Below are 19,202 nucleotides of genomic sequence, written 5' to 3' on the forward strand. Positions count from 1 at the left end.
TTTTTTTTCTCTGTGCGTGCAAGTAGAAACATTTATTTGACATGCCACATGAGTCTGCCTAAGAGTGAAAAATTACTTTTTCAAATGAGTTTACCCATCTTCCAAAATAACCTCCTCCTATCCAGTTCAACCACATACAACAACTGCTGTGTAGTAAAAAAAATATATAAATAAATAAATAAATCTAATGGCCAATGGTTCCTCTTCCACATGCTGTTGTTGCCATCACAGATCTGAAAGTTTACCTTGTTCTGTCCATTCTCTTCAGAGGTGGTCTTCCTGATGCTGAAATACTCTTTGATCGGCTGTAGCTGGGTTTGTAGCTGAGACCCCATTTGTCTTTCAATGAAGCAGCCTAAATCAAGAAGAACATTTAAATGCAACACTGAGGTTAATGAGAAAGAAATTCCAGAAAGCTGAAGTCTTACTTTATGCAGGTGTGCCAGTAAAGCAAAAATAGATTTTTGTTTTGTAGTAATTATAATGCATCTCTATCCAGAGGCAAAGATGAAAACACTGGCAAATACTGATAAACTTTCACCTTTTACACTTGCTGGAATTGGTAGAAAAGTATGCCCAAAGTTAATATTCCAACCACTCTGACAGACATCCTCCCTACATACCACTTACAACAGAAGAACATGAGCTAGAACGAGAACACCTGGGACAGAGCTGCCAACAAATTATTATTCGACTTCCCTCTTTAATGAAGCATCATACTTGAAGCTGATGCACTGATGTATGCTGAAAATAATGTTCTGTCACTTTTGTTACCTGTGTCTGGGGTGACAGCCACAAATCTGTGTACTAGCTGCAAAAGTTGTTGCTTTTTTGTGCAGTTTCTTCTACTGCCTTAGTAGCTTGTTTTTATTTTTACAGCACTTAATGCTGGAAATTTAATGTTCATTTATATATAGAACTTGCTTACAGAAAACATACACACCAAATGGAATACAATACGTATCTATCGCTTGCCCAGGCTGTTAATGTGCTTGCATTTGTATTCATCAGTCCAATAAAGAACCATTTCAAAATGCTCTAAGAGTGAAGAGCAGACTATATCTTCAAATATATATGTTCTGATCTTGTGAATGTGCAATAAACCTATCTACATTACAGTACTTGTAAAATTTCCATCTTTCTATCCCTGTTATTACAGGGGAGAAAACACCCTTTCCCACCTCCTCCTGTGGCTAAAAGGGTACCTAAATTGTTTGATATTCTTAATCTTTTTCTTCATCTTTTTTTTAAGCTTTTTTTTTTTTTTTTTTTTTCCAGAAAAGAAAAAAGCAATGCAAGTGCTATTATATTTCTGAAGTCAATTCATCCTGCTCACCCTCATGCTGGATCGACGCAGCTTTTTTCGCACATCTCGGCGGATATCGTTCACAGCCACTGATTCCAGTTGCTGATAGCGCTGAATTTCTTGATTTATGGTTCCTTCACTTGCACCTAATTTTCTGGAGAAAAATTATGGGAGGGTTATCTTAGAAATACGTAGCACTGTGTTCACCATTTCAAAATCTGTGCTGCAATGATGTTCTGCTTTCCCTGGAAAATATCCCATTTTCTCATTTTTTTTCAGTAGTTTCATCAGTGCCAAATAAAGCTCCAGAAAGATTTATCCTTGTTTCATCACACAACTTTTTGTCAGTTACATTTTGTTCTTGAAGAGGACTTCTTGATTTTAGTGTTTTGGTCTCCAAATCAATTAGCAATGTAGACAGAGGACGCAGAACAAGGTTGCATGCAAAGAGACCACAAACAACAGTTCTAACATTATGTTAACTAAGGTGGAGAATAAGAATGTCTATGCAACTCTCTGATTTCAAAAAGTACTAGCTCTAACACTAGATTTAAGAACTTCTTATATACTTTCAATCATGTGACAGTTGTTTAATTACGCCCAAACATAATGGACAAATCTGAGACTCCTCAGCAGAATGCAGAAAAGTCCTTCTGTTGTGACAGTCCGAAGTCCTGCCACATCTATGACAGCCTTCTACAGTAGACTACATTCTGAAGAAAAACAAAAAGCACACCACTGAATAATTGGGAAAACTGTGAAGTTTTTGCTATTCTCAAAGAATCTCACTTTCCTGTAGCTCTTGTACATTGAGAAGACAGAGAGACAAAACATAACTTTGATTACTGAACTCGCATTAGAAGAAACACTTAACCTAAAATCCAAAGTTCAGATATGAGTGCTCTGGTGGATGCTAACAACTCTTTTATTCCAAGTACAAAAAAGCAAGCATCTCCACTTTATTATTTAGCATAATCACCACGCTCTATATTCCCATCCCAGACAGATAAATAGGTAAGTCTTAGCCTGTCTTAGATGAGAAAAAAAAAAAAAAAAGAGCCCAAACCATGACTGAAAAATAGTGACATTCACAGATAAAGAAATTTTACGTAATTCTTTCATCGGGGTTTTTATTAAATACAGCATACGTGATTTAATTTTAAAATATCACATACACTAGACAAAGAGTTGATTATAAAGTTTCTTCTTCCAGTGGAGAAGACTAAGCTTATTACAGTTATAAAGCAGTACACTTTGTTAAAGCAGTCACGATAATAAGTCAAGTAGTAACTGCAACTTTGGATCAGCAGGAAACTGACTGTAATCATAGCTGTAATGGAGAACCAGAAAGAATATAGACTAACTGTACACTTGGGAAAGAACTTGAGAAATTTGATAGAGTACTTGCATATATATTTTTTTCTGACAGATTCAGAAAGGACATTTTGTATTTATTAAATAAAGAAGGGAGAAAAAGAACAATTCCCACTTGAAAATCATAGTGCTGCAAGATAAGGAAAGAAAAGAAGTCAGCTGCAGTTTGTTATTCCCAAACTTTGTGTGAATTAAAGCAAAATCCAACTTACTTTAAGTCATCAATAACTTTAGCTTGCTCATTGAGTTCTCTAATATCAACTAAACGTTTCACAAATTTTCTTCCTCGCTGTTCTCCAGTTTGGATACTAGAAGCTCCCTGCCGTCGGTGATCAACAATTTCCTATTTAAAATGAAGATTTAGTTAATGCCCTCATCAAAAATCGGACGTAAATATGATTCAACAGTGAAGTGAATTTCACACCTTAAAATTTGGACTAGTGCATGCAAAAGAATCATTTCAACTCAAAAGGCAGCTGATTGGAACTCTTCCAGTGATCCAAACCCCATCATTCAGTTAGATGCACTATAACTACTACATACATGTCCCCATGAGCAGGATCTGCCTGCTTTCATATGTGATCTGCTAGACTGAAGAGAATCACACTCCGCTGACCCCCACAGATATTCTACAGGAACAGAGTATCGATGGTTTGGGGGGCTCAAACCCAGCAGGTGATTTACAATCCGCTGCCCAAATGTTAGCTTGCGTGCATCTCCATATAATGAACCTCCACCTGATTTCTAAACAACAAACAGCAACATTAGTGTTCTGGGATGTTTTCAACATCGGCAGGCAAGAGACATATACAACAGCCATTAAAGAACACCTGTTAAAATAGCTTAATGTGAAACCAAAAAAACAAGGTTAGCAGCATATTGAGTAGAAGTACCAAAAAAAAAAGTTTTCCTAATTTGCTTATGTTAATAATTTGCTATCTAAGAGAACTATCTACAGTCACAGCTTTTCCAGTTCAGGTTCCTGAAGATAGGTGTCATATTTCCATGTTTCCAAATCCAAATTTATACATAACAACAGCAGAAATACATTCTGTGACTTCTTGTCTTTGAAGTATGGTGTTAGAAAGATAACACTTTTTTTTTTTATTTTTTTTATTTTTTTTAAGAACACAAGTTATATGAGCCATAGAGACTACCATGTTATGCAAAAAAATCAAGACTAAGACCTTTCCATATGACTGAAATCTTTGTCAAGACTTCTTCAATCAGTAGCACTTATTTTGGCTGATTCACTTACTGCATGTATGGTAGGTGACATAGTGTCAACTTCATCCTCATCTGACAGGTCAGCTATGTTCACAGAGTTGAGGTCAGCAATATCATCAATATCTTCTTCTCCTGTCAGTGTTGTGAGGGTGTTGCCTAAAGCATTCAGTCTTTTCCCTATGTTTGGATCCATATGAACATCGATACCACACATCTTCCATAACACATTCAGTGTCCAGGTTCCAGCACTGCTACTTTCTGTAATTATTTAAAAAATATATATAATGCTTAACCAGTTTGTTTTTATTTTGTTTTAAGAACAAACAAAAATTTTGTTTTAAGAACAAACAAAATCCCCCGCAGTAAGTTCGTATTAGTTAGACAATACAGCATTTGTCAGTTATGAAGCACTGTCTTTTCTGCCCACTTGGGAATAACATTGATAAAAAAAATCATCTACAGCTGAAATGCATGTTTTAACTATTTCACAGATCCTAAGTTAATATTTCTTAAATATATATATATATGTATATTATATATACACTCAGTAGAACTCTGAGTTCTGAACAGGATTTCTAGAAGCAGAAAGCCTAAAAGATGTCCATCTGCATGAAAAAACAGTCACTTTTTCCTTTCTTTTAAAACCATTTTAAGTCCTTTAACAGTGATGCTCGAGGATGTTATAATACACATATAATGTGTCTGTCAAATACCATGATACCATGTCTTCCCCAGATTTTTCTAATGAGTGCCACCATGAGTGAGTGCCATGAGTGAGTGTCATCACAAGCAAAACTATGGGGATAGGAGACATCGCAGGTCCAACATCTGGGTAGACAGATGAGAACCATCAAGCAGCAGATACGATGACTGAGACAGACAGTGCCAAGTATTTTTCAAGACTTTGACGAATGTCAGAACTCAGCAGGACAGGGAGTTTGGGAAGACCATGAGCTGCCTCTGGAAGAACAGCACTGCTGTTATAAAAGACTATTCTCCAACCAATGGGCAAAGTCACACACCCTGTGTTTCCCTAGAGGTAAAAATCTAAAGCCAGTGTTACTGACTGGACTTAAAACCTGGAACAGCAGAGCAGTTCTACAAAAGAAAACAAGATACTAAGGACAAAAAAAATCCACAAAAAACAAAAGCACCAATCAAATTACAACATGGTTATAGAAGGATTCAATTTTCGTGATTTATGAAAGCTTTATTTATACAGGAATTAAATTATTTTAAAAGTGTATTACCTGCTGCAGCTTGCCCTGTTGTCCTAGAACATACTTCATATGTACCATCTGGTACAACACCTATATACAAAGCACATATACTGGTTAGGCAGAGTCAAAGTTGCTTTAGATCAGCCTTTCAAAATTCCCCCTCAAGTCCCTCTGCAACTTAAGTGTAATTGGTATTGGATTGGAGTTTTAGTTTTAATTCCCACTTCATTCTTATTTGGTACAGTGAATTTATGTGGTTACATCCAAGTTTATATCAACTTGAGATTCTATATAAATGTTTGCAACTTCAGTGTAATGTAAATTAAGATCTATATTAGAACACTAAAAACTTATTTGGATCTTATGACATTACATAAAAGCTATACATGGACCTCTTCCAACATCTCAGACAAAACTAAAAAATCAACGCTTGTGGAAGACATACAGTAACAAATCTCTTAATAAAGGAAAGCAATATATTTTAACAGTAATACAACCTTTTAGACTTGTATTATTTTGCTTTCAACAGGCCAAAGTCTTTTCTTTACATTTATGGGGAAAAATCAGCAGTTTAAAAGGCACAGCAAAGGTTAAAAAGGGGATTTACATCTGAAATACTACTGTGCAGTATGAAATCACAGCCACTTACATGCATTCATGACTAGATCTCCTCTTATTTCTGGTTTCCAGTCATCCCAACTTGTCTCAAAGCCATCAGCAAAGCGGATACAGAAGTTTTTAAAGTGACCTTTGCTAACTAAGGACTCTGAGGAGCAGGCAGTGATTAACGTGCTCTCAATAGTCAGGACTAAAGCAGAGCCAGTGTCAAGATCTGCAGTGTGGTTAGACTGGAAAAAGAAAATCCAAGAGAATTGACTGAAGATTGCAAAGTTAAAGTGATGTCATATATACATTTAATAATGTTTATCGTTCCCACTTAGAAAACTAATCCTGTTCTCATATCTTCTTGTATGTTTTCCTTCTCTATTTTTCCTTCTTCCTCTGCAGGAAGTTTCAAAAGCATCACATCTATCCAAACAATATCTTGAATTGCTGCTTTCTAGTAAACACAATTACCTGAGGTGTGTTTGTGATTGGCAGGCAAATTCCTAAGTCATTGACAGTCAGCTGAAGAAACAGGGTCCCAAAAGCCTGCGCAGACGTTTGTTGGATTCCAGGCAGCATATCTACTACTTCTTTTGTGGCCATATGAATGTCTTTATGCAAAGCCATTCTCTGCTCATTCCAGTTGTCATATGCAGCTTTGTAATTCAGCCAAAACAGCACAGCTTTACAAAGAAAACAGAAATGCTTAATTGAAATGAAAACATAACAGAAAAATGCACATTCACTAAAAAATCTTATTCTTTTCAATTTTTACTGTTTCTCCATTATTTTTAAGACTGTAGATGTGCAACAATGGATACGAGTGCAAATACAAACACATGCACACACTGAGGATGTACTGAAGAGGCTCATGCTGCAAAGGACAAGAATAACACTAAAATACAGAAAACAATGCTGTTCTCATATATAGAAAATACTTACAAAAGTAACCTCCTCCAAGCCACCTGAGAACTAATCGTTCAGCAAATGAAATTTTTGACATTATCAATTATCGATCTGTTGGCATGCAGTAGATCTCCTCAATTTCTCAGCTAGTTTATTTTACCAAACATTTTGATTTGGCTTGAAATAAACTAAATCTTCGATAATCAAGCCTCTTTGCCAAAAAAATGTAGCTTGCTCAGAATGAAAACAGATTTGTAGCAATTGTCTCTTCCATACCTCTATCAAAGGCCACAGGCTGAGCAAAAACAATTGGTCTGTTCAAAGTAATAAGGACAGCTTCTCTATCCGATGAGCCACTGATTTCTTCTCGGAGAGCATTTCTTAATCCAATTCTTGTCTTAAAATATGCAACTTGATGAAAATCTGAGCCAGCTTCTTCATATACCTTAGAACATTCAAAAATAGGAAGGGGGAACAGTTTGTGACACGGAGGAGGAAAAATAAATTTCTTTATTTGACAAAATATAAGATTACAACTAGAAGTAAAAAACTCTTCTTTCCCCTTTTTCTTTTCTATCCAAACCTTCTTTGAGGATATTCAGTTTCCTCCTATTAGATTCTAATCAGTGTTATTTTTCATATTTATCATAAAATGTTAACTAAAGTAACTATTTATATATCCATATCCTTTATGGAGACAGTACATTTATAGATGCTAAGACTTGTATTTTTTTTTCCAGGCATCACAAAATATTTTTGTATCATAGAGTTGGCGATTAGAGGTGCGAGTGGGTTTAAAAATCAAAGAGGTAAAACTGTCAGACTATGACAGACAAACTAGGCCAGAATGTAGGTCTAGCAAACCTTGGATCTTATCCAACCTTATTACTTCATGCATGTACCCTAAAAATGATAACAATATAGATGAAAATTTTGAATTTGACTCTATAGCAAGGCCATTACTGCTACAAATGACTAATAAATTTTAAGAGTATGAACAGTATGAAACAAAATTCCACAGTTGACTCCTTACTACTTTGATGCACGTATGTGAAAATTTTCTATTTCTTCTGAAAAGCTATCTTCAGCCACTTCTAGACTCAAGTGAGAAGACTTATTTTAAACTCTTTTAAAAAATGAGTATATTCAGGAATATTCAGGAAGCATTTCTACAATTGTGCACTACAGAATGCTTAAGTTTCTATCAAAAAAAAAAAAAGACAAAACAAAAAAGCCCTCCACAGTTTATACTCACTCCATAGCCTGATCAGAAAAAAGGAAAAAACAAAACAACAACAACAACAAAAAAACAAAACCAAAACAAAAAACAAAACAACACACACACACAAAAACAGCAATTTAGGACAGCCTCTTGGCTTGTTTCTATATTTTTAGGATCATGCCCTATTGGGTCTGAACACCACATGGAAGGAAGGATGTTGAGCACTAACCTGATGTTTAACAATCTGTCCTAGCGCCAGATTTAAATCCACCTGGCATTTCCCAAACAGTTTGAGGTAGCTGCTACTTCCAGGCATTGCTTTGGTTTGTAGTCTGTTTGAGAGTTCAAGTTCTATCAATCCAGTTTCAAATCTCACAGCTCGCATTGAGGGAGTTGTAGCTGTCACTTGAATTCCCTAATGAATAAGGAAGACAGTTGTTAGGATGTGGTTCAGAGACAGAAAGAGAAGGGGGTAATAAAACAAAAAACTCTTCTCATTGCACAGCCAAAAAAAGGAGTGCATAATGACTTTTCCTAACTCATTTTTTATGCAATGCCACTAAGCTATCTTAAAAGATTATACAGACCAAACTTGGAGTTAGATCTTTTTCTTCATGCAGATATGCTTGATGCAATTAGCTGTCATGTAGAAACCAAGCTGTTAAGCCTTTAGTAGCATCTAGAACCACTGTTTTGCCATTATACGATTACCTTAAACTGTAGGCTCAATGAGTAAAGAAGAATTTTTGGTTTTTCTCCATCAGTTGTGCCATCGTGTTCATTCCAAAGAGGTATTGGCTGCTCCCCTCCTACACACAAGAAATATTCACATTCAGAGTTCTAACACAGAAAGCACTTTAAGACATGTAGATATAAAAACAGGTGACATTGAATTCAGCCTCCTTTCAAACAGTAGTTTGCTAAAGATTTATAAAAACAAATAGAGGTTGAAGACAGAAGACGTACACAGGCGCAGATTCACCTCATTAAATGTAGCTAACAGCCAACTACTACATATGGTCAATTGTCTTAAAATCAACACTACCCTACATCTTATAGCAGGAACTACTGTGTTCATTAACTAGGTTTGCATCTGTGCAACTCCACCTTATGTAGCATGCAATCAGTATTTTAGTGCAACAGAAACCGTATTTAGAACATCCACTTCAGTATATTACACTAATTGGGAAGCTCCAGCCATGTAAATTACTGTTACAAGCTGCAAGGACAAAAGCTGTTTTTTCCCCCACATCGTTCTGCATTCTGCATCCAGACCCTGGGTCTGGATTGCTGGCACCCAACCATGTTCCTGCTGAATTACCACAATACAGAAGGTAGCAGTCACATTTCAAACAACATCAGGCTGCTATTCCCAATACAAATTTGTTGTCTGAGAAAGCAAAGAACCAGCAAATGGTAATAAATCCATCACAGAAAAACAGAGAAGAGACTAAACACTAGAGACTGAGGAACCATGTAAACTAAATCTAATATACCTTTCCTAATATACCACTTCATTCTCCTCTATAAAAACTGTTCTAATACAATAATGGCAGCTGTTAAAGGTTTATTCTTCCCCCAAGTGTTCTCTTAGTATGCAACGCTGACATTTTGCTTGAAAGAAACATCTGGCTGGGCAACACTGGTTTCTTTCTACCATTCAGAGATTCTGATATGTTCCTTTTTCTCCACTGCATCTTTTAACCCCCCTGAGCGTACGTCATCTTGACCCGCAGATTTCTTTTATGTATATTTGCGTGTGTGAATATGTACACACATACAAAGCTGTACATCGGTGTGTATGCACACACACCTTTCATTTAGTCACCACTACCTAGATTACCTTTCCTCACGATGTTTCCAACTACTACTGAATCTTTCCACTAAAAAGCAGCTATACTTCTATAATAGTTGTTTAAGATAACTAAAAAAAACTACTAAAATTCAACTACTTGAAATTCCACCCCATTTCTACTGTTCTTTATTTCTTTGCTTTTCTGTTCACCTCCTCACCTATTGTGTAATATCCACAGTAAATTTTATTCATGTATTTTTTAAACTACCAAAGGATAACTAGTTTGTAAAACAAAGCTTCCAGCCCTTACATTTCCATTCAGGGTAATCCCATATCAGTCAAAACAAAACAAAACAAAACAAAACAAAACAAAACAAAACATTATTTTATTTTTTTATTCCTGTCTTTGGGGTGACAGAACTTGTTTGCTGAAGTGAAATATCTCTGCATGGCCCTAGCTTTTTGGTTCTCTTTCAGTTTTGGAGGGTTTTGAATTCTCTTTCAGATTTCAGACAGATGAAGTCTTTAACACTAACAGCTGGAAGCGCTTGGACCTATTTTTAAATGCCGTGCAAATTCTGATTCAGCCTACATAAAAAAAAACCTCCATCAGATTAGGTAAGAAAATAGACGCTTTGTAACTGTCTACTCAAACAGCTGAACACAAATATTTCCATTTGATACTGAAAAAGAGACAGTATCAAGTGATTTTGCAACTGTTCTCTGCTTTGGTTTCTATGATAATGCTTGTTTCTTCTGAAACATTTTTGGAAAAGATGAAATAAAACAGCCATTTCTGCAGTATATGGCATGACTGACAAATCAACCTAATGAATAGCCAAGTGTCTTTTTCATCCAATACTGAAACATTCTCTAATAATAATTTAAAAAAAAATATCAAAGAGCTAGGAATAGGGAGATGCTGGAAAAATACCAATATTACTATTGGTATTTACTATTTTCCCCAGACACAGCTGTTTTCCTTAAAATAATATGCTCAAATTATTTTACATAATGCAGTAGATTATGACCTTTGTTCTGGAGGGGAGCAAAGTGAATACAGAATGTAATCATGTCTGTCAAAAGCAGACAGAGAGGCTCGTGTCCAGAATAACAAATTACCAGGTTTCCCAATAAAACATCCTGACTCTGAAATAGATACAAAAACTTCCAGAGCCTCTGTTCTTACTTCAAACTCAAGCTCTACTGCTTCTTCCTGTTCAATGCTAGATGCAAAGTAATGGTGCCTGTGAAATAAAGAGCTTATCTAGAGAACTATATAATGTTGCCATCAAACAAGGGTTAAGGATTTTATTTTAAAGTTGGTTTTAAGTGTTTCTGCTTACCTGAAACCTTCTGTATGACTTCATTTACCTCCTTCATGAACACTTTTTGCACAAATACTAAATGATTTAAGAGATCAGTTGTGAGATTATGTTCAAAGGAACCAACCTACAGAAATAAAAGCAAAACAAAACTTTAAAACAGTTATCATAGCTATGTTTTTTTTTTTTTTTTTTTTTTAATTAAACTTTCAGGTATATATATTTCAATCCCAATCATAACATTATTGACATTTCAAAAAAAAAAGTTCTGTATTGCAATTTTTCTGCTGTGAACACCACAGGTGAAAACTGAAAACCTTTGCTATTATACAAAAAAGTTTATTCTCCTGCTTAAGTTTAGCTTAAATACCAAAATGCAGGAGGTCATTAAGGTTCAGAAAAGAATGCAAAATTCTACTTAATTTCAGATCATAAATAAGAACAAATATAGAAGTGAGCTGTCCACTTCTAGAAGTCTATTTCTCTAATTATTACAGATGAACAAGATTACTGATATCTACAATGGTAACCTTCATGTGTCCAATCCAATCTTAAAGAATATTCCTAAGGAACTGGAGTCTTCCCAAGACTGTTTAAGTTTTCCATTAGATATTTTTTAAAATAAAATCAAAACATAGATATTTTATGAAATTACTTGGGCTTGGCTTTTGGCTCTCCTAAGCAGTGCCTCCCTGTTTAGATTTACACACTGAACAAATTCAAGATCTGTGAGTATTTCTTCAGCCAGGAAATAACACAAATGGGTTGAACAAAGAGCAGCACCCATAATCTTCTCCCATAAGGATGCTAACATCAGAAATCTCACTCACAAACATGCTAAACAATTTTTTTGACTGAAGAAATATAGAAAAGCGCCACTCTTCCCCACCAGATTAGTTTCTTTTAAGCAGCAAGATTTTTCTCTCTGTGAAAAGTATCTGTGCATATTGGTATGCAAATAGAACTTGTGTCTAACACTGTGTATAAACAGAAAATTTTAGATCATTCACTGAGGGTGTATATAGGATATATATCCTTTTATCTATGCAGCTATCTAAGCATAAAGAAATAAAACAATTCAAATACAAATCTTTAAGTATCTTTTGCACATTGTATGATAATTATCTGATATAGAAGCATAAGTTATCGGTTTAGAAGTTTTACTTGAATCATCAGTGTACTATGCTTTTATTCAAGCTGACTGATGAGAAATATTCACTCCAAAAATAAAAACAAAAAATGTTACTAAATAAGTCTTTCTTATTTATTTGCACAAAGTAACATATTCAAAATCCTCCAAATATAGCATTCTTGACTGTTTAATATGTTGGGTGCTCATCCGACTAAGAACACAAAGTTCGATTTCTATTTCATGCAATAGCAAATGTTATATTTGGATCAACCCCTAAACCCAAGAGTTTTGGAGAAGGCAGATAATTAAAATAAGATGAAGTTGCAGAAACAGAAATAAAACAGAATGGAAATAACTTATCAAAGCTGTCCACTCTTTTCAACACCTACCTCAGCCACACAACGTAAGTAGTTCCCTTGTAGATAGTAGCCTTGTTTAGCAGGTAGTTCATCTATGCTCCAGATTTGATCTGAGTAAGTATCATGTTCTTCCATGATGTATTTGCCTGACATAGTGACAGGAGGAAGGTTAAGACTTGCTGAAGGAGGAATGGTTGACATATCAGTGGCTGAGACTTTTGAAGTGAAGCGCAATCTGTGACTTGGAAGCTCAAAATTAAATCTTGTCTGGGCACCTGTAAAAGGGAAATGGGGAAAAATATATGATCTGGCAAAAGAATTTCAATTATTTTTAAATTTAAGAACACTTTTGGGATAATAAAAATAAAAAAGGGCACGTATCTCTACAGCTATACATACCCACCCACAAGATTTTGGGTTCTCTTAATTTTTAAAGAAAACAAAGACTTGACTATACTTTGACAGAAAAGTGAGTCTAACTCATCTAAGGCTCTGTAAGAGTATTCTTGACTAGAAATCAGAATTTGATTAATCAAGCATCATAAACTGATTTTAACAGAGGGGGAAAGCTATGTATACGAATGCATACATTTCTTAATCCGACCTTGTATTCTGCCTTCAAAAATCATGTATTATTAAAGCAGGGTAAATTCTCTCTATGGCCCCACTTGATTGAAGTACAGATTAAAAAAGCCAACAGCAACAGAGTCAAACCTATCAAAATCACTCAATGGAAATATCCAGTCCTCTTGGATTTTTTTTTTTCAAGAAAAAATGAAAAAGCATAACATTTCCGAAGTGTCAGAGAGCTGTTACCTGTCATTCCGTGACTCCTCATTCTTCCCATCTTATATTCCGCCTTTAAAGAGGGCAAGAGTGCTGCTCCAATAGCTATACCATCTATCATAGCACTGAATTTAAGAACTATAGGCTTCTTTTCTAAGCCTTCTGGCAGCTGTGGAAATTCATTTGTTTCAACGGGTGTTTGATTAATACTCGTTGGAGTCTTTTCAGAGGGCAAAGGAGTTGCAACGTCTTCTTTTGTAGGCTGGGGACTGGATACCAAGACAAAGATCAGAAAACACCTCGTTATTCTAGCCTGACTCTCCCACATGTGCTCAAAGTAGCACAAGGCTGTTGGTGGTCTTCAGAAATGCCAGGCCAACATCACTTACGCAGTTGATGGTTGCCTGATGAGATCTGAAATCTGCTTGGAGAGCTGGTGAGAGCTGCGCACCATCATGCTGTGCAGCGTGGCAGGGTGCTGAGGAATGTTGATGCTGATGGCTCCAACCTTGACCACAGCAGCATTGTTTGTTTTCAGCCCCCTCTGGGCACTATACAGGGCCTGGGATTTGGCAATGCTGCATTTCACTACAGTTCTAACAGAAACGAAAATAGGACTTAGTTGCACACCCTTTAAAATAGTTACAGCTTTATGTTCAAATGGGTTTTTAAGAGTTATTTGAATACTTAGAAATTCAGCTGATTGTTTATAAGCTACATACACATGACTTTTTCTTCCATTTTACACACACAGATGCACTACATGCCACAGACAACTAGATTATAAGAGAACTACAAGGCATGCATTGCAAAAATACCTGTTAAACTGTTATTCTGGCATAACAAAAGACCAATGGACTTTATGCACACTAGGCTACACAGACACAGACAAGTTTTCACATACAGAAACAAGAGCCTTCCATCTCAGTTCCTTTTCAGGAATACACCCAACTCATCCTTTGGGTAAGATGACTTAGTAAAATCTGACTTCAGCATCCAAAACGGTCAATGGAAAAAATACTCACTTAGCAATGTGATACACTGAGTAAACGATAATTGCCTTAACAAATTAATCCTGATGTTTAATAGACTTCATATTTTGGAAAAGTATGAGTCAAAACTTGATTTTAATGTTATTTGAACGAGGATTTGGTCCACAATGATTACATAAGATAAAACTCAACTGTACAAAGCTGCCAGTTGTTGATTGTGGAATGAAGTTTTGGCATTATCGGATTTCACTAAGCTCCTATTAAAAAGGACGCAAGAGGTAACACATTGTTTCTCATTTCTGCCCAATGGGAATATATTATGTAGCCAGCAGAAAGAAAAACAGCCTCAGAGAGAAAGACACACAGTTTTGGATATGTAGAATGTTCGCTAAAATGACTGAAAAATAGCCTCTGTAAGATTGCACCATTCAACTAAAGTTTCTCAAATGCTAACTTAATGGACGTAATCAAAGTAATTTTTGCATCATGATTTAAACTGTTACGCAGACAGTTTGTTTTCACGGTGAAAGCTACATTATTCTATGAATTCTAGTCCCTAAGTAATGTTTCCTCTGTGAAACCCTAGCAAAGGGTCAGATATTGCATGTTAAACATTGGCTAGCCCAGAGCATCCCTGGTGTGGAAATACAAAAAGAGCCATCTTCCCCCTGCTTACAACAAACAAGTCCACAGCACTGTTGGGCAACCACAGGCCTATCAACAGTGAATTAAAATTTCATGGTGGAAGGTCAAGCAGAAATTATTTCAATTTTTTTTTGTTTAAGAATTAACATAAATATGAAGGAGGAATGAAATCTTAATTCACAAGTATTTTCAGAAAAAAATAAAATTACTTAAATACATTCTGAAGAAAAGGGCAGGCTTACTCTATTCCACCTCTTTAAAAGAAAAAATTGTATCTCTGTTGATGTTTCCGTATTTCCTGTACAAATCATCTCCTCCTGTTAAGCTTCTGATTGAACTATTGTGGCAAATCAAGAATACGAATTTTTTCTAATCAATAATGCAAAATAGTACCAGATTAACAGTTGAAGCATTTAGGGTTTGACGGACAACTTCCAACTCATGGGAAGCTGCAAGATCTTTTCCTGTTGCATACTGGATAGACAGTGTAGTCTTAACTGTGCTTTGCTTAAAAGTTAAAAGCAAATATAATTGGAGTTAAAGGCTGTACTGAGTTTATAATAAAATCTGAAGATATGAATTCATGCCACTGCAAGCATTTCCTTAATTAAAAAAATACACAACCTCACACCAATACAGCTGTCGTGGAAGAATCAGACTGAAAAGAATTTCCTCAGTTTGGACTTCCCAAGTATTCAGCAAAATTAACTGTGCTTCTCTGCTTAGATATTGGCTTATTTCACATAACTGATGAATTTCACTGTGCAGTCTACCCAAAGCTTACTTCCATGACAGGACAGAATGCAGACCTGGGTGGCTGCGTATTTATTCCGAATGAGCACTGCACATCACTTATCTGTAGTTTGCTTACATATGCTGATACACATACAACAGACCTCATTGAATACTGTTATAAAAAATAATACTTAAGTTACGGACAAGGCACACATTCAGAAGTAATCCTATGTTCTTACATCAATTCCATAAACAACAGCTCTCCAGGTTAACTCGTGCCCAAAGGCTTTGTTCCGCTACAGAACTGGCTACAAGGCCTCCACTCAGCCTAACCCATGCTAGGGAACTATAGGAAGACGGCTTCCTATAGAGAGTTTGTCCCATGTACCAATTCCCACCTTGACCACTACTCCAGTGAGACCCTCCCAAGAGCTTAGCATCAGGAAAGAAAAAAGCAACTAGAGAGAAAACACTGCATTTTTTCCTAAGAGGAGGGTAAAAAAAAAGACACCTGCATTCACACATAGGGAACTGGGGGACATGAAAAGGTTCACCTTCGTTTGCAGTAGATGCACAGGCATGACTTTAAGGAAAACATTTTGTTAGCACAGTCTAGTCAGCATAGCTGGTATCTTAACCCAGCACTGAGGTATGTAAAGACAAAAGAAGTGATCCTGATCAAATCACAATCAGTATTATCACTCCAAGCACAGCAGTTTCTTACCAAATTAAAAATAAATCTAACCTCCACGTTTATCAGCATTGTTTCACCTCATTAAAATAAGCACAGAAGCACATCTAAAGAACTGAACAGTCAGTGAAGCTGTTCTAGTGTTACAGTAGTGACAATACAGTGTAATAATGTCTGCCCCTAAAGCTAGATTGTTAAATGAAAACTTAAAAGTTGGGGTTTTTTTTTGGACAGATATTTGCAGACTACATGAAAAGCTTATCTAGCTAATATTAGATGTTAATCTAAGATGTATTCAAGCAACATCTGCCTAGACAATCACACACACTGGGAATGCAGCCATTAGCTACACAACACAGGTAGTTGCAAGACTATTAAACATTATAATATGACATACAGAAATTCTTGTTTGGCTGTGCTTGTAGGAGATGTAGGAAAATCCTCCAGTCTAGAGATGAAGATTGAAGAGAAAGCAAGAAAAACAAAAACAAAGCAAATAAAGAATAAATATTCATGCAAAATTAGTCAGTTAATTATTTGTAACCCACAATATGACACTTACTTTCAAAGTTAACAAGTTGAAGGTTTGGGGTTTGTTAGTTTTTGTTGTTGTTCAAGATTTAATGATTATTTTCCCCCTTTTCTACCATTCCTATACAGAAGTTCAGTAAGATTATAGCATAAAACAGACCTGAAGAACCCCAGCCATCTTCAGAAACACTACATGGCTGTCAGATTAGAACTTGTAATTATTCTTCTGAAACACATTTATCAGGCACAATTTATCTGGGGGTATTAGTAAAATTCTGTACTATTTAACTTATTTACATTATCTTCTAAACTAAACAGGGATAAATAAAAGAGAAAAGAAAAAAAAAAGAGAGAATCAAGTCATGTCATTTAGCCCCTTTTCAACAACATTATTAATATCCTAAAACCAGATCACATACTGAGGGTTACCCAACTAACATTCAAATTGTGTGAGGGTGTTCTATGTTACAAAGATTTGTAGTTTAACTGTTGTTTTGCAACTCAAAGAATTCACCTAGAAACAAAGAAAAATAACGCATGCCTTTTTTAAGTCTGTGTACCTGACAAAATAAAAACAACAATGTGGATGCTGAGTAAGTCATTCAAGATGTTCATGCACAAAAAAGTGATTTTTCTTTTCTTTTCCAATTATGTCAATTATATAAAGGGTGGAGAATGGATATTAGAATGGTAAAAATGACAAAAGAAACATGCAACATGGGAGTTCAAAAAGATATCTATCTGAGTAACAATCCAGATCTTAAATAGGATAAAACAGTGTCATTAGGTTTAATATTGCCTATAAAAACTTGTTTTGTTTAGTAGAACCTACAAGCTTCCAAAACAATTAGAAGCATAACAGAATCAGTAAATACCAAAGTTTCTATGTGTACATCACATGGAATTAAATTGGTGCAGGAAGAGTTGCCTGTATGATCATTTATGTAAGACCCGTTCCCTACATTTTTTCCAGTCGTCACCCATTTACACTGCAAATGTACAATCGACAACTTACTAATACCTTTCACTAGAAATAAAAAGGAGCAGGAGTATTCCCGTTCACAGAATTACAACTAAAACTTTGTTGGCACCCTAGACTGAAACCTACCAACGTCCTGTAAGCTATAATCCTCAGCTCACTCAGAGCTGAAGCCTTTCATAGAAAAGCTTCCTGCCAACAGGTACACACAATTAGCTTCAGGACGCAAACTCAGGCCAAGCTCTGCAACAGCTGCATGACTGTCAGACTCTGTAACTTAACAGATTCTATCTAGAAACATATCTTCAAGGCTTTCTGCACAGTAAGCTGCACAGCTTTACCATCACACAACCGATACCACTTCTAAGCATTGTACTTGAGTTATTTTAAAATCATCAGGCTTCGTACTTACTGAATGTTTGGGGTGATTCCCTCCAGCAGGACAATATTGACACCTCCTATGTGAGCAGTGGCACATGTCTCAGTCATCTTTTGATGCAGTACATCTTTAAGAAAATAAAGATATTTAACTGTACTTGATTCAGTGTAATACCTCCAGGTATGCCTACTGCTTTCAAAAATACAGTAGCAACAAAGTAATTCAAAAATTAGAGTCTCTGTAATCACATTATGCTATATCAAATTTAAACTCTGGCCAGAAGAAAGCTTTTGAAAACAAAAGGAGTAATTTCATCTTCTGAAATAATTTTGTTCACCAGTCATTTTCTGAAAATCCTGCATCCTTTTAATTTTCTCAGCATCTTAGCAATAGCTTTTAAAAAGAACATACTGACTGTTACAGTACCCACACCCAGACACGACGTACATTTATTTACAAATAAAACATTACAAATACATATACAGGTACGCACAGGCACACATACAAGGTAAAGCCACTACTGACTTTAACTACGGAGTACGTCTAAGTTCATTTATCTCACCTTTCATTTTTTCTTTCAGGGTGAAACTGCCGTGGATTCTCTTCAGCTCCGACTCCATTGTGAGACCACCGATATCCGCCTCCAGGTGGGTTCGATTTACCATGCCGATGCCAAAGACTATGAGGGTCACGTGCTGGGGCTCCGAGGTCACCAGGCTGCGCTTCCTCTGCGCGTCTCTGCCATTATCCTGCTCGTTCTCAAACACAACTCTACAAGCAGGTTCAGTTGGGCTTCGAACACCTACGAAAACACAAATATTTAAGGATATTTTAGAAGAAATTCTTAACATATCTGATTTACTTTTGTGTTTGAAACCAAAGACCATACATCTCGCATATAAAGAGAACTCTTTAGGCAAAGAAAAGTTACTGCAGGTATCATATCTGTGGGTATGGTATTCTGTACAAGAATGATATTCCTTTCTTCAACA

The 19,202-nt window shown here is 35.9% G+C and overlaps 1 protein-coding gene across 1 annotated transcript in view; it reads right to left on the reverse strand.

Annotated features, from left to right (window-relative positions):
* The window catches only part of KIAA1109 (KIAA1109 ortholog), a 113,479-nt gene that overhangs the window by 25,691 nt on the left and 68,586 nt on the right, over positions 1-19,202 (reverse strand). Inside the window, 17 exon segments of the mRNA XM_032186753.1 lie at positions 246-355; positions 1,337-1,460; positions 2,893-3,023; positions 3,939-4,165; positions 5,158-5,217; positions 5,777-5,975; positions 6,205-6,416; positions 6,916-7,084; positions 8,091-8,276; positions 8,573-8,670; positions 11,003-11,108; positions 12,503-12,747; positions 13,289-13,527; positions 13,648-13,854; positions 16,719-16,769; positions 18,244-18,337; positions 18,773-19,012. Of these exon segments, the coding sequence (XP_032042644.1) occupies positions 246-355; positions 1,337-1,460; positions 2,893-3,023; positions 3,939-4,165; positions 5,158-5,217; positions 5,777-5,975; positions 6,205-6,416; positions 6,916-7,084; positions 8,091-8,276; positions 8,573-8,670; positions 11,003-11,108; positions 12,503-12,747; positions 13,289-13,527; positions 13,648-13,854; positions 16,719-16,769; positions 18,244-18,337; positions 18,773-19,012 (2,698 nt within the window).

This window comes from Aythya fuligula, chromosome 4 (assembly GCF_009819795.1).
Source record: "Aythya fuligula isolate bAytFul2 chromosome 4, bAytFul2.pri, whole genome shotgun sequence".
Lineage (NCBI taxonomy): Eukaryota > Metazoa > Chordata > Aves > Anseriformes > Anatidae > Aythya > Aythya fuligula.